This window comes from Rhinopithecus bieti, unplaced genomic scaffold, assembly GCF_001698545.2.
Source record: "Rhinopithecus bieti isolate Rb0 unplaced genomic scaffold, ASM169854v2 scaffold_12476, whole genome shotgun sequence".
Taxonomy (NCBI): domain Eukaryota; kingdom Metazoa; phylum Chordata; class Mammalia; order Primates; family Cercopithecidae; genus Rhinopithecus; species Rhinopithecus bieti.
Window position 1 is genome coordinate 356,347 of NW_016807303.1, and position 16,209 is coordinate 372,555.

At 37.5% G+C, this 16,209-nt stretch overlaps 1 protein-coding gene across 1 annotated transcript in view; it reads right to left on the reverse strand.

Annotated features, from left to right (window-relative positions):
• The window catches only part of COL12A1 (collagen type XII alpha 1 chain), a 128,276-nt gene that overhangs the window by 5,855 nt on the left and 106,212 nt on the right, over positions 1-16,209 (reverse strand). Inside the window, 11 exon segments of the mRNA XM_017881122.1 lie at positions 9-197; positions 1,207-1,273; positions 1,370-1,405; positions 5,048-5,119; positions 6,565-6,618; positions 10,915-10,968; positions 11,325-11,378; positions 11,923-12,018; positions 13,078-13,131; positions 14,524-14,610; positions 15,731-15,808. Of these exon segments, the coding sequence (XP_017736611.1) occupies positions 9-197; positions 1,207-1,273; positions 1,370-1,405; positions 5,048-5,119; positions 6,565-6,618; positions 10,915-10,968; positions 11,325-11,378; positions 11,923-12,018; positions 13,078-13,131; positions 14,524-14,610; positions 15,731-15,808 (841 nt within the window).

Genomic DNA, 16,209 nt, shown 5'->3' on the forward strand with positions numbered 1-16,209 from the left:
ATGCCTACCTCGTTCCCCAGGGGGTCCCTGCATCCCTGGTGTGCCCGGGAAGCCTGGCCGCCCCCCTGGTCCAGGTTCTCCTCTGGCTCCTGCGCTGCCAGGAGGTCCTGGTGGACCCGGCGGACCTGGCTGGTTGCGACTAGAGTGGTAATCATTTGGAATCTGATTCAGCATCTGATTGAATCTGTTCATCTGACCTACAAGTAGAAATAAGGCTTGTTAGTAAGAAATGCAATAAAGGAGGGATGAGAGAGTGAAACTGTTTTAGTGTCTAATGAAATCCGTCTCCATTCTGCACCCCTTCCAGAAAACAATCTAATTAGAATCCTAAAAATAAAATTAAGACAGTCTAATCATCCAGGACAAAATAGTCCCTGATAAATAACTGTTTCCACAAAATGCTGACCTATAAGCCACAAACACTACTACAAATATAAAAAGTTGTTAAAGTTTAATATGGCTCTGAAATAAAGTCTTGAGGTTTGCCAGGTGACATCACTCAAAAGAAAACCTTTTTTATAATTAGATAATTCTACAATTGTCTGTATATCTAAGGCAATGATAATCAGGTTTCACTGCAAACTGGAATTGCCTGTGGGGCAACTTGAAAAATCCAGATTTCTGGGCCTTATCTCCAAAGACAATGATTCACTAAGCTTAGGACATGGTGCAGGAACTCCCACTTCTAACAAGCAACATAGGTGATTCCAAGGCAGGTGTTCCTCAGTACCACACTATGAAAAACATTGATTAAGCCTTCTCAAAGAGCGAGTTCTGGGTTTAAGGCCCACACCAGTCTGCAGGTACTGACCTTCATTACTTAACAGGCCTTATAGAATAAGAAGAGCCTGTGAAAAACAGAGAGGCCAGAGTTTCCTACCAAAAACAACCTTTACTGATCAAATTAATCTTGGTGAGCCCCCTTCCTTAAGGTCATAAAATGACTTAAAGGTCATAACTTAAAATATCCAATGTCTTAGAACTTAAGTTTGCTGCTATTATTTTACCTTGGGTTATTATTTTATCTTAGTGACAATCTTTAAAATATCATCTTTAAGCAGATGCAAAACTGACAATGTATAAAAACAAGAGCTTATCAAAATGAAAGAGAAATCTATCTCTTTAGAAACTTTATGACCCAAACTCTGCATTTTCCTGCAATTAATTTTCAAACCATTCACACATTAAAAAGAAAAGAAACTTTACCACTTATCAATTGTTCACAGACTTGTCTTGCAACTGCTCGCATCATGTTCTGGGAAGCAATGTCTCCCTTGTTAAATTAATGAGAATGATTAGCATATTAGTTCTATAGTTTTAGACTTCAATGTTTAACACACAAACATAAGATTTTTTTAAAAATACATACCCTATCACCTTTTTCGCCTTTCAACCCAGATGGACCCTGAAAAATATGAATTGCATACATTAGAAACTGACAAACATACTCTAAAATGATGCATGAATGAACATAATGATGAAAGAAAACAAGTTCTGTTTTCTAAAGCATTAGCAAAATGACACATCACATTTATATCCATGTTACTCACATTCTGCTTTTCTATAAAAAGGAATCTAATCTCTCTCTCTCTCTCTCTCTCTCTCTCTCTGTCTCTGTCTCTGTCTCTGAAGCACATGTCCTCCAAAACAGTGGACAGATGTGAATTTTGTGGTCACAACTGTAAAAGTTATGGATCATGCACACTTTTTACAATGAAATTCATGATACATATGGAACTAAAATACATAAGAAGATTGCCCTTTTGTCCCCATACTTTGCTTGTATCATCGTGGTTGGTTATCTCAGCTGGTTATTGTGGAACATCCATGACATTAGTCTTCATTCAGTCTCACTAAGAACCAGCAGGCTTTTGTGAGCTACTTAGCTCAATATATGTCCCTTAACTTCATCCAGTGATTCTTTGTACATTTGAGATAAAAGAAACTGGATTGAAGCTGGAAACCATCATTCTCAGCAAACTATCACAAGAACAGAAATTCAAATACTGCATGTTCTCACTCATAAGTGGGAGCTGAACAATCAGAACACATGCACACAGGGAGGGGAACATCACACACCAGAGCCTGTCAGGGAATCAGGGGCTAGGGGAGGGATAACATTAGGAGACATACCTATTGTAGGTGATGGATTGATGGCTGCAGCAAACCACCATGGCACATGTATACCTATGTAACAAACCTGCACATTCTGCACGTGTACCCCAGAACTTAAAGTATAATAATAAAAAATTCTACAATAAAAAAAGAAAAGAAACTGTGTTTCTCTCTTAATGAATAACTCAATCTAAATGATCCCACATCTAAATACAAGCATATAATATTTGCCCCTACACTGTCATAAGCCTCTCACCATAAGAGATATTAGAAAAGTTTTCCTTAGAATATGGCAAGTTTTTGTCTTTCAGTAATATATTTCCAGGCTGCCAACTGCTATCACCGAAGGAACATCTAAATCATTGACAAATCAGGTAATATCCCATACCAAACCACTTCTCACCATCTCCATGGAAACCACAGCAGTCCAAACCAAAACTCTTACCTGAAACTACTCTAATAGCCTCCTAACTGCTCTCCCTGCTCCCCATTTTGCTACTTTATAGTCCATTCTCCACACAAAAACCAGAATGATATTTTTTAAAGAAAAATTAGATCATATCACTCCTTTGACTCCAAGTGCCTCCCATCCCGTTCCCATCACACTTAGAGGAAAATAATAATTCCTTATCATAGGCTACATGGTCCACATGATCATCTATGCCTAGCTATCTGACCTCATATTTTATCCCTCTCCATTTAACCCCCTTCACTTTGGTACCCAGACCTGTTAGATGTTCCTTTCATATGTCAGACTCATTCCTCAGCCAGGGCTTTCATTCATGCTGTTTCCTCTGGCTGAAACCCTCTTTCCATAGATCAAATAGCTTTCTCCCTCATTTCATCCCAATGTCACCTCATCAGAGAGGTTCCTGGATGACTGTATCCAAAATAGCTGCCTTCCCACCAGCACAATCATTCTCTAACCCTTTACTCTGTTTCTTGATTCTTCATGATATTTATTATCATGGGAACCTGTATTTACATGGTTTTGTCTATATCTGCCCCCCCTCAGAATGTCTATGAAGGCAAGAACTTTGTCTTGTTTGCTGTTATATCACCTGACCCTAGAACACTGGCTAGCATATTATAGGCACTAAACAAATATGTGTTATTAATGAAGTATTCTATGAACATCTCATGGAAACATCTCCTATAGAATATCAAGTATTACAAGTTAGCAAGAAGATATCAACTGATTATAATAGCTAATGACATAAGCTAACAATGATTAAGCCAAGCTCTCTGCTAAGACCTATATATACCTATCTGCTATGTTTGGTTTCATAAATAAGAGGAAGGTAAGATAAAATAGAGAAGAAAAAGAGAGGAAATTTGCTACTTTTGAAGGACGAGGAAAATGAAGGAGAAAAGGAAAAGTGCTGGGATCTAAATAAATGTATACCAAATTATAATTATCATAAGAAAAACCGGAGTTGTCTACTTCCTTGCCAAAAGTATTAGATTTTGTGGAAACACTAATATTATTGTATTTGGAGTATTTTGCAAGTGCAGGATTTTTTACATTTACTGGTATTTTGAGATTGTTCTGATGCAATTTTTAATTTATTGGCACTCTGAGATTGTCCTGTTGTTCATGATTTGCAGAAATCATCTTTATTTCCAATATTTAGAGATCATATTTCAAGTAATAGCTGTAGACATTTCTTTTAGGCGTCTAGCTACAGCCATCAATTATATGAGTAATATTCTTATATAAGACACCATTGAGGTCATAGTAAAACAAAATGAAATGCTGAATGGGTAGAAAAGTTTCATATACTTATAATTGCTCTTGCAAAGTTTCTACCATGATCCATTGAGGAAAAGAGAGTAATAAAGTCACATGCTAGAGTACACACAGATTTTAAAGTATTTAGGTTGGTGCAAACGTAATTGCGGTTTTTGTCATTCTTTTTAACCTAATATACCAGGAGTCCTTCTAGCTTTATATTGCTTGCTTAATTTTATGAACCATACAAGGCAAGCCCTATCACATAAATGTCCCATCCTAAGTCTGTCTGAAATTACTTTTTTTAAACTTGGGTTTGTGTAATTTGAACAATACTTTAAAAAGGAGAAATTCTGTCCATAGAAAAGCCCTGATACATTTTTGTCACTGCTAATAGTTGGACTTAATTGTCTTTAAGATAAATTTTTATATTTCAGGATGCTATTCAGACAAAAAAATGCTTAAATAAATTCACACTTCCTAAACACAAAAAAGGAAAAGTTCGTAAAAAATATGCAGCCCAACAGTCATTACAAATAATTGTGGATATTTTAGACACTTCAAAGTCAGTTTTGGAGATACTAATTTGGAAACACCAAATATGTGTACTACTATCTCAACTACTATTTTAACCAAAATATCTGCATAAGAGAAAGTTAAATGGGGTATAAATTGGGGCAGGACAGTATTAAAAAAGTAAAATGATCAATTAAAGTTAATAAATAACTTTAATTCTGGTTCTGATGTTCTAGCCTCCTTAACTAGATAGAAAAGAACAAATGGAAAGCTGGATAATGCCACAAAAGGGTTAATATTAGCAAGCTAGGGATGGAGGCACTGTACACCATCATCATGTATTTTTCCATCTTAAGCAGCATACCACTCCTAAGTAAAAAGAATCATTTTGCTGACCCAGCTCTGAGTGTTTATACAGTGCAGAAATATGTGTCTTGGCTCATAATCCCATTCTCCTCTTAAAGAAACCCAGTAACCACAATTTTCATCCCAGAATATTACAACAACCCAGAGAGAAAAATTTAGAACTGGTACCAAGTCAAATCCATGAGTTTAGCATGGTTTCAACAAATGCTTCAAACACATTACAGCAGAGATAACCTAAATATGACAAAGGTTTGCAGTTCTCATTATTTATTTCCACAGTGAAATGACTGTCAGTAGACATGCAAGCTGTCCACTTACTGGTCTGCCATGATCTCCAGGTTTTCCTGGCTTCCCACTTGGTCCTGTGACTCCCGGGGAGCCTGGGCTTCCCTACAACACATGGAGAGGGAAGGGAACTGTTATGACAAAGAGAAAATCCCATCGAAAGTAAATGAATACAGCTTGTTTTAAAAGCATTTAAATGAAACAACTCATAATTACACATTCAGGAAGAATAAAACCAAATTTTAAGATAACATGAAATAAAAAACTCTTGACAATTACAGTGCAATCCTTATGGACTATATAGTTTTAAAATATATTTTGAGACCAGCTGAAAAATACATGCATACGTATACAATCAGTTTCACAATTTAAGACTGTGATCCTAGTAAATTGGTTACAAAGCGGATGTGCAGAAAGCAATTCCCTTTTTTTTAAAGTTTCCTACTACAAGACCAGACAATCCTTCAAAACACAGAGGTTGAAAATTTGGGCTGGAGAAGAATTAAGAAGGTGGCCAGTTTTGTGCTAAGTTGGGCACCACGGCGGCAGAGTCTTCCCTTGTCTGCTGAGAATTGCACTCTCAGCTTAGAAATTCATTTTTCCCTTTGGAGCATTCTCCACACTTTCATTCCCTTCCATCATGTCAGCACCCTTAACCCCACCAAAATCATAAGATTTTCTCCCTGTTGCTTTTACCACAGCTTCCAGACATTTTGGTCCTATATTTAATAGAATATTTATAATATGTACTGGCCAATACGTCATGTTCTAAAGCCTAAAATTTTCTTAACATGGAATGTTCAGATTTTGTCAAGCAATCCTTTACTCCATTGATTATGCAAGTGTTAATCTCTACAGTAAATACTTAACATGAAAGTTTGCTGTGCATTTAAATCCCCATTACCTAAAGATCTATATTTGAAACATAAATAATAAAATTATTTTAACATATGCTCTTTAGTCTTCATATCCTGCCACACAGACATGGAGGCTATCCATCACCTCAAACAATTTTACTGGGATCTCACCTGGATGCAAGTATACAGATGCCAGTTTCAAAATCCTTAATTTAAGTATTTTTCCCAATATCTTAAGTTGAAGACCTTTTTAGTTGTAGATAAAACTGACTTCCTCAGAACAACTGATGGCTGTTCAATAATAAATGTTCTTGAAATTTAAATGTTATAGCCACAGATTCTTAAAATTCTGTAACAGGAAATAACTGAACCACTGAGGTTATAAAACCCAACCACTCAATGTAGGGATGAAGAAACTGAGGCACCAACCAGCTAGTAGCCAGTTAGTTAGGGATTTTTTTTTTCTTTTTCTCAAGTGTAACTTGATTAAACAGAAAGATTCCGTATTTTAACACATCTGTTTTCTCTAGCACATTTTGATGTAGGTAAATAAAAACACATTTCCCTCAATGATATACTCCACAGCACAGATTGAATGTGCTTCAAAAGCAGGTTACCTGGCTCTTCTCTAGCAAAATGGGGTGAGAGGGTTGGGGGTGAAGGGCACAAAAATGAAACACATTTAGTTCTTACCGGTGGCCCTGGTGGGCCCCTGGGTCCCATTGCACCGTCTTTTCCAGTGAAGCCCTATTGTAAAAATGAAAGTAATTACAGTTAGGGAGGTCATGAGCAAGTGAAAAGAAAAGATGCTAAACAAGTTGCTAAAGCTGAAGGCTGAAGAGAAGGATTTATCCCAACATGCTGTTTGGCAGGTAAGCTTTCAATATGAAGGCAAACAGCAAAAGAAAAACAAAAAAAGAAAGAAAAAAAATCTTTTCAATTTAACTTATGCCTTTTACTGAATAATTAATTTCTATGCTTATTCACTTGTATAGTTATAAATAAAACAATTTTAAGAGCCAAACTAATCTGCTCCCAGGAAGGCAGATTCCCTTCATGAAGATTTTTTGTTTTGTTTTGCTTTTGTAATAGCATAAAGAAGTCTAAAGGAAGATTTACCCATTCTATGAAAAAGTCAATGTCCACAGGTTGGCCCAGGAAGAATGCAGGTGAGAGGAAAGGAAAGTTGCTGAGAAAAGCAAGTGGTATCATAAAAGATGATATTATGGTGGCAGAGTCTTCCTTTGTCTGCTGGGAATTGGACTCTCAACTTAGAAATTCATTTTTCCCTTTGGTGAATTCTCCACGCCTTCATTCTCTTCCATCATATCAGCACCCTTCACCCCCAACAAAACAGTAAGAATTCCTCCCTATTGCTTTTATCACAGCTTCCAGATATTTTAGCCATATATTTAATAGAATATTTATAATATATACTGGTCAATACATTATGTTCTAAAGCCTAAAATTTTCTTAAGATGGAATCATCAAATTTTATAAGACATTCCTTTACCAAATATGCAAATATTAAGCTCTGCAGTAAATATTTAACATGAACGTTTACTACACATTTAAACTCCCCCTTATCTAAGAATATATATTAAACATAAATAATAAAATTATTTTAACATATGCTCTCAAGTCTTCATACCCTGCCATACATACAGACATACAGAAGTCTGTATGGAAAATCCTGACCACCCAATTAGAAAACTCCCTTCCTCATTCCCTGAGCAATTGTTAGACAGCTAGACAGGACTATTTATGTCTCCACTTCTGGTGAATTTCTTTCTTCCTCTCCCAAAAGAGGCAAAGCTGGACTGGGTACAATGGCTCATGCCTGCAATTGCAGCACTCTGGGAGGCCAAGGCAGGAGGATTACTTAAGCCCAGGAGTTCAAGACCAGCCTGTACAACACAAGGAGACCCTGTCACTAAAAAACAGTGAAAGAAAAAAAAAATAGCCAAGCATGGTGGCACACACCTGTGGTCCCAGCTACTTGGGAGGCTGAGGTGGAAGGATCACTTGAGCCCGAGAGGTCAGGGCTGCAGTGAGCCATGATCACCAGTGCACTCCAGCCTGGGTGACAGAGTGGGACGCTGTTTCAAAAAAAAAACAAAAAACAGAGGCAAAGCTGTCTTAACTGCCCTCCACTCAAAAGAGAGGAAATCCTCAATCCTGATAATAAGCAGTTAATTTTTGTAGTGGTCTGTCTCTCTTCATCACACACAAAGGCCAGAACTGCCTCAGCGTCAGTTCACTAGGCAGGAATAGAGCACATCTCCCCACAGGCTTGATCTCTGGCTCGTGCGCCCGCATTTATATGTTATTTTTTTCTCTCTCTGTACAGTGCCAAATGGCCTTTGCCTGGAATGAGTCATCCTGCTACCCAGTTAGCATTCACTCTCAACAGCAGATCTCTGAAATCCAGCCGAGGATTTCTGAGTCAGGTCATTTTTTAGAGATGTTGCATTCCTCTGTCAGAGATTTTTGTCTCATTTTCTGCAGAGTGTGAAAGTAATCATTTCATCCATATTCTTGGATTTTCACAAAAGTCGACCATTTGGATCTCTTCCCGAATTAAGTATCCACACTTTTTATTAGTGCATTAACTTCACAATAGAAGTTTAAATTATTCTTTCTACTTTTGTTGGAAATATTCCACCTCCCCCCCAAAAAAGACTTTTTTCAGAAACTTTTAGAGATAAGATTTCAGCTGTTTGCTGGAAGATCTAGGCCTAACAAAAAACAGATCCTAAGCCTATCTGATGTAACATTCATATCATTTCTAAGGGCCACTTAAGAAAAAAATTCCCTATAATATTACTTGGACAATTTGAATAAAATTTCTTCCACTCAAGTTTCTCCAACTATATAGGATGCTCTTTTTTATTTTTTATGGTATCATATTTCTAAATAATTAATCCCCCTTTAGTCAGTCTAAGAACTTTCTGATCAACCACTTCCTTTTAAAGGAAACATATTTCTAAATTGGAGTGAAGAAGATTTATTGTGAAGTGCTCAAAAAGGCTACCCATTATGCCATCTGCAGAACTTCTTACCACAATTTTATTTTATTCTTCAATTTTGGTGCAAGCCGCAGCAGTTATTTCCACTTCTACCCATGTGAGGGTGGCTGAGAAGACCGATGACCATTTTCATAGGTACACATGTACAGATACCTGTATATGTGGTTCTTTTGTTACTTTCTAATAGCCCCCAGTACTGTGCCTCATTTCAGAAATCGTCTGTGCTGAAGATGATCTCTGTATCTTGTTTCTCCCTACTTGACCCTGCTAACAAATTCTTCATTCCTCACCACAACTCTTGGCCTTGATCTCTCGTGCTTCCCTCTCTTCACTTCCACTACTGAGTTCAAGTTTTGTTTTGTTTTGTTTTGTTTTGTTTCAGCTGAGATTCCCATACTCAGAGTCTCCCTAACTTTCTAAAATTGTTGATGCCCCACCAGCTATGCATCCTCCTTTTTGCATTAGTGGTCATTTACTAAGCAGTAGGTAGGTACACAGGCTGTGAAGGAAAAGGGAGAACAGTATCCTGAAAAGTTCTCTTGCCCTCATCCCAGGGTGGCCTCACCACAAAGCTGGACACAGACTAGAATTTGAGAATGGAAGAGCACAGTCCCTTCCAGTCCCTTACTTTTCAGGGATGCATTGACGCTGCCTGATGGTGACGTCTGTCTGAGCGCCAGTCCAGAAAGGCAGTGCTGCTGGGAAGTGCACTAGGGACCCCGCAGTGTGTCTGCATGAAGCCCACATTGGGGTGGATGTGATAGGCACAAGGTTTCAGTCGTAGCAGCAGCAAGCAAGTCAGCCCATCGCCACTTTTCCACTGCAATATTCTGGGGTTTATTTTCTAATAAAGAAGACTGACTTGTCACCCTTGTACTCTCACTGTTGTCCTTTATTATAAAATAAGAATTAAAAAAAACCTAACATGCCAGTCTCAAAAGAGTCAGAAGATGTATATATCAGAACTACCTCCACATCCCATATCCCAGAAAATACAGTTTTATCTTTGACCTCTGTCTTATCTCTCCCCTAAACTCAAAAGGAGGCATGGGAACAAATAAAGTTCACTGGCATATCATCTACCATTTTGTATTATCTTAGGGCAAAACTTTGCTCCCTCTGAATGGCCTGCCTCTGCCCAGTGGTGTCTTGGAGGTGTTAAGGCTAATAGATCTATGTTTAGTGACAGCTGTTACAGTACTGGCTTCCTCAGATCCTGCTGCTAGTCATATATTTTAACTTGATTGATTAATCAAAATACAAACTACTCTCAGACTATTTTTGGAACCATAAGATGCTGAAAAGTCATTAGTTCCTTTGTTTTGAGAAACTTAAAATTTTTGTGTTCTTTTATTAAAGCATTTGTGGTCTCCTGTGGAACCAAATGTTTCACATCATTGATGAATAGAGCATAGAGGTCATGTTCACCATGCTTCTCATTAACTTATCCTAGAGAAGACTGGGCTTCCTGTACTGCTTTCATGCTAAGTCAAAACCATGAAAGCTGCTACCAATAGGAAAAGTCTCTACTAAATACCAGCTGTCTACCCCAACATCAAGGCCTAGAAGTGGTATCTGAGTTATAAAGGTGTAGACAGGATGTCTTGAGTTTGTAGAAAGTGCTATGGGAGTCAAGGCTACCCTCATGGTTACAGAAAAGCTGCCTCATAACTAAGATTTTAATTTTAAGATTTAAAACAATTTGCTGAGATTCTTAAATCTCTTTTTAATCAGTTAAAACTCCTTTTCTGGACTTCTTTTTATGAATATGATACAGTAAGAAATTTTCTGAAAACTAAAATTTCAAAGACTCCCCTAAAGTCCCACCATTTTATTTCAAAGACCTTGAGATTGATCTGATGTTGGGTGGTCCATTGACATTAGCTTTGCAGCTTTCCACAAGATACATGATTTATTACCAGCCTTGCAAACTGGATTTTGAAGGGTTCTTAATTAATAGGCAACCATGTGACATCATTTCCAACATCATTATAGCCTGCCCAAGAAAACTTACTCTATCTCCTGGAGGTCCCATTGGTCCTGGTGGGCCAGGTAACCCTGGGGTTCCCTGCACAGAAGGAAACAAACAAGTGAAACATTATAATATACTTCCTGTGTAGGAGAGAATCCTTGCTCTTTTCCAAAATGTTTTTTTAATTCCGGAGACTCTGAAAAGAAAGTGGAGAACAGAGTCAAGCACATTCCCAAGCATACAGGAGATGCTCAGTCAACGAGCAGATACCTGAATTGAACAGCACCAACTTGAAGGCTAATACCAGGGTATGAAATGGAAATGAGGTGAAACACATATCCAGGCTTCTGCTTTGCTGCTTAACCTGGGTTCACCTTTTGAGGCACTACAAAGGGAAATTTTCAAGTAACACATGACAGGGGGAAGAAAAGGCAACTTAGAGACCAACTCACTGTTCGGCCTGGAAGTCCCGGCTCTCCAGCATCACCTTTCATCCCTTGGCGACCCTAGAGTGAGCAATGGGAAAACAGTTCTCAGGCATTTCACAGAGATTAAGTTAAAAAGGAAGACATGAGTCACTTACGAAATCTTCATCACTTCATAAATCCAGTGTAAGGGTTCAGAATGAGCACAGAAGGATATTTTTGAAAGGAGATGAATAAACCTTTTTTGAATTAGTGCTCATTTTTTAAACTACAAATGCTGTGTTATAGTTTCTACTTATAATGTTATGGGATAATTTTATATAATTATGGGATATTATACTTACCTTAAAAGAATACAGTTTAGCATAGGGGATATCTACATTACTTATAAGAAAATGTTTAATGAAGTCAAATAAGTAGCAGTAATTTTTTCTACACAGTTTTATATTATTACATAGTCTATTTACATATCTAAAATAACAGTCACCATAGTGACTGCTATCTTGGTGGCTAACCTTGTTGAATTATCTGAGAAAACATTTGATTTGGCAAAATGTAGAAAAGATTCATTTAACTAAATGTTTATCCACCATTTTCATTTAATACAGAAAGGCTTTGTGCTTACTTGCTCTCCCGGAATAGAGAGTCCATTGGGTCCCTGAGGGCCTGGAGGACCCTGGGGGCCTGGAGGACCTATGTCTCCACGAGGACCAGGGGGTCCCTAAAATATGCAAGAGAGAGACAACCACAAATAATGTAATACTTTTTCAGTGCTGACATTTAGTCAGACACTTGTCATCATAACTCTAAGACATCAATCATATAATCTTTGTAAACATTTCAGAAATCTACATCTATGAATGTATTTATTAATGTAATTTCCTTCTTCCCTTTACTATTGAAAAGTGCAATAAATTCACAAAAGCACTTCCATTTCCATAAAAGTCCTATTAGAAATAGATTTTTTAAATAAAATACATTGCATATAAAACATTCACATATTAATTTTCATAGATTTATATGAGATTAAAAGCTCAAGTTTCACTGGATTTGATTTATTTTAAGCTAGTCCTCATTTCTCTGAGGCTTCAGCTTATTTCTGGGACTAAAGAATATATAAATCAAGCAAGGAAAGAAAAGATGCCCATGGATGAGGTGCCCTGTGCTGAAGCTCTTTTGCGATCTGTCTAGATGGAAAAGGCGCAACCTTGGCCTCAGGCCTGGGTTGGCATTCTAATCTTGCCCTTTCCTAATGGGGTTATTTTATCATTAATTACATTATGACCAAAAACTACATATTGTCTTCATAAAATATTCCCCTGAGAAGCTTGAGTTGTCTTACAAAAAACCAGTGTGGAGCTGGCAGAAGGGGCGGGTGACCCCTTGTGAGCACTCAGCATTTTTTTTTTTCTGAGACTGGTGAAAAAAGAAGCAGCAGAACTGCTCCCAACAGGCTCCAGCTCTCTAGTGGGTCTCTGCTCCCTGTGGGGTGTGGTTACCCCATCTGCTTCCCCATGTTCCGGCCAAGCCCTTAAAGATCTTCTGCAGCTTCCCCATGTGTAATTGTTACAGCTATGACATGCATCCTATGCATTTCTTTCTCTGGCTTGTCTAATCCATCATTGTGACATCCAGAGATAAGACAGAGGTAATTACATTACCTGAGGCACACTAAACCTGAGCTGACTTGCTCAAGATCACATACCCACTTTGTGAAAATTTGAACAATCAGATTTCAGCATATAGATGAAAATTTAAATGCACTCTAAAATATACTTACAATTGCCCCACTGATACCTCTTTCACCTCTGGGACCTTTAGCACCAGGCCCTCCCTAAAATACATAGAGCACATATTAGTGTGAACATAGGAAAGTAGGAAGAAGTTGATATAAAAAAGTGCTTCAAGAAAAAGTGCAATCTCCAGACAATTAATATTCTACAGTTGCTTGCAAAATATTGAAGCAAATATTTCATGTCATACTAATACATAAAGCAAGAGAATTTCAAAACTTTGTACATTCTGAGTGTCTTATTTTTAAAATTATATTTCAAATTTCAAATTTTCATTTCAAAATCTGAGGTTTATTGGGAAAAGCAAACATACTACTTGTATACAATAAAGAGAAAAATGAGCTTTGGATTTATGTGAATTACATTCCTCAGGGAAAATGATGGGCAAAAAGAAGAATATCTTCAATCTCTCAGAATATTAGAACATGTACTTAACAGGAATTCAGAAACAACTGAACAAAGAGGAAATAAATATCACAGTGACATCCAAGCATGTTACTTCACAACGACAGGGGAAAAAATCCCAACATCTCAAAAACATCTAAGTCACATCCAGAATATAATTTCATGATTATAAATATAAATCACTGTTAATAGAAAAAAAGAATGGTAATTCCAGTGACATTTTGATTCTATATATGAGGAGTTGCTTTGTAATTAACCTAAAATCAGTCTACATTATTTGCTGGGACCCAAGGATAGTAAGTTTTGGTGTTCTGTGAATCCCCGAGCTCTTCCTATGTTAATTACATATTTTCTTAAAAGAAGCCAATGGAGATTAGAGCTATCCTCAAAACTGGCCCAGATCAGATAGTGGATTGACTAAATCAAGGGGTTTCACATTGATCAATGAACTCTATCACTGCAGTCTTCAATGTTTTGCCTTGCACTTTCTTGGCCGTCCCTCCCAACCAATGAATAAATCTGGTCACAGTCTTCTCACTCAAGTTATTCCAAACCCAGAGTTTATGCTATCACATGTGTTAATTATCCTCTCTCTATGTGATTCTCATGATACGTCTGCTACATAAGGTGCACATGTTCTAGGTTCTCAACAAGTTGTTCTTGAGTCAGCCTCTCAACTATGGCTTTGTACCAAACACTTAAGAAGCTTTCAGGAGATGTAAGGAATTTTCAGTCATGTAATTACAGATGGAAATCCAGCTTCACATCTTTAAGAAAAAGCTCCTGAAGACTAGCCAATATTATCGTTCTTGCATGGCTGAAGAAATATGTCAAATGCCAGAATCAGATATTCTTCCTGATCTACTCCATTTCAGATGTCTAAATATACTAAAAAGATGGTCTGCGATTTAGCTTGCTCTAGAAAACCTGGATGGATTGAAGCATTTTATTGACTCTATACTGGCAAATAGATAATCACTCTAAAGATTTCAAAGGAAAAACCAGAGGAACTATTTCAATTTCCTTACTGCAGGGCCTGGAGGTCCTGGAGGTCCAACGCTGTCCTGTGTACACGTGCAAGAATTTGGAAAAGCAGGGCATTTTGCCTCATCTCTCTGCAATTTTGAAAAGAATATTTACCTTTAAATTTAGAGGAAAAAATGACTTCCCATCCCCACCCCCACTTACATGCACAAGGAAGTCTGTTTCCCAACTTAAAGAAATAATTTTACTTATCATTATAAATAGTCTTATGTTGAAACTTGCTGTGCTCTTTTATGTCTTTATTTTAGGCATTACATTAGGAAACCTCACTGACAAAGAAATGTTTACGCGACCACTGAGACCTCTGGTAATTTAATCCAATTTCCTCTAATCCGGTGTTAGAGACTTGTTGTGTATCTCAAATATCAATTCCCATTTGGAAAAAAAAATAATCCAAAATTCTGTCCTCTTTCTTCATTAGCCACATTGTTTTGTCCCTCACTTCATTCAGGTCTCTGCTTAAATCTCCCCTTATCACTGAAGGCTACCATCACTGTCTATCCCTTTGACCTGATTTGTTATGCATCCTAGGATTTTCACTCAATAATATAGTATATATGTCATTGTTAATTCGTTCTCTCCCAGTGCCTTTCACTGGAATACTCACTTTTTACTGGCTTAAAACAAGCACACAGATTGGTGCCCGGCTTATAATAGGTGCTCAATCAATATTTGCTGAATAAACAATGCACACCCTTCCTGTGGATGTATGTAGGTCTTTGCTGGTCAAAAGTTTCAAATCCATCACCAACATTCAACATTGTAACTATTACCACCTATACAGATACTACTAAAGAAAGGCCATCATCTCAAAAAGAAATACTATCGTTATTTCTACCATCTAAAAAACCTTAGTTATCCAGAAAGGTGCTGGCTTGTTCTGTAAAATGCTGATATTTTACAAGCAATAAGAGGGCTTTACAGTAAGTGGGCTTATCAAACACATTAACTCAGCAGGACTTTTCTATTAGGGAGAATTTCCAGATACAGTCTGTGCATTCCCAGTTTGTGAGGGAGGGATCGCACAGGCGCTGGCTTTTCTGTAGTAGCTGGTGAGCACCCACACGTTGCGTGTCTTTTAGCTCCATTCTGAAGATGCAACTGCGGAGTGCTACTTCCTCTCTCAGGCACAAGGGTTCATTCCTGGGAAACTGTTAAAGCCATGACAGAATTCAATTCTGTTTTACTTACCCTAGAGGGAATATCACAGCATCTGTCTCTACTGGTCCACACTGGGCTGCAGACAATGTCAAAACTCTGGATTTGGAACTGCAAACAACCAACAGCAACATCAGCTAAAAATGCATGAAAAACATTTTATATTGGCATTTCCACATTGTAACCATTGCCAACTTCTCACACAGACTCTGTCAAGGGTGCGAGCCATTGAGAGCAATGTGATCCTTACTTCATGAGGAAAGAACATAAAAACATATCCCTATGAGAAAGAGATAGAAAAGTGAAACATGTATGTAGATTCCCACTCCTGATTCACTACTTTAGCCAAAATGCAATGTTTGAACATACGCCTATGAGAAAGAGATAGAAAAGTGAAATGTGTATGTGAGATTCCCACTCTTGATTCACTTCTTTGGCTGAAATGCAGTATTTGAGTTTTGTTTCATTTGTTTGTTGTGTGCTTTCCTTTTTTTTTTTTTTTTTTTTTTTTG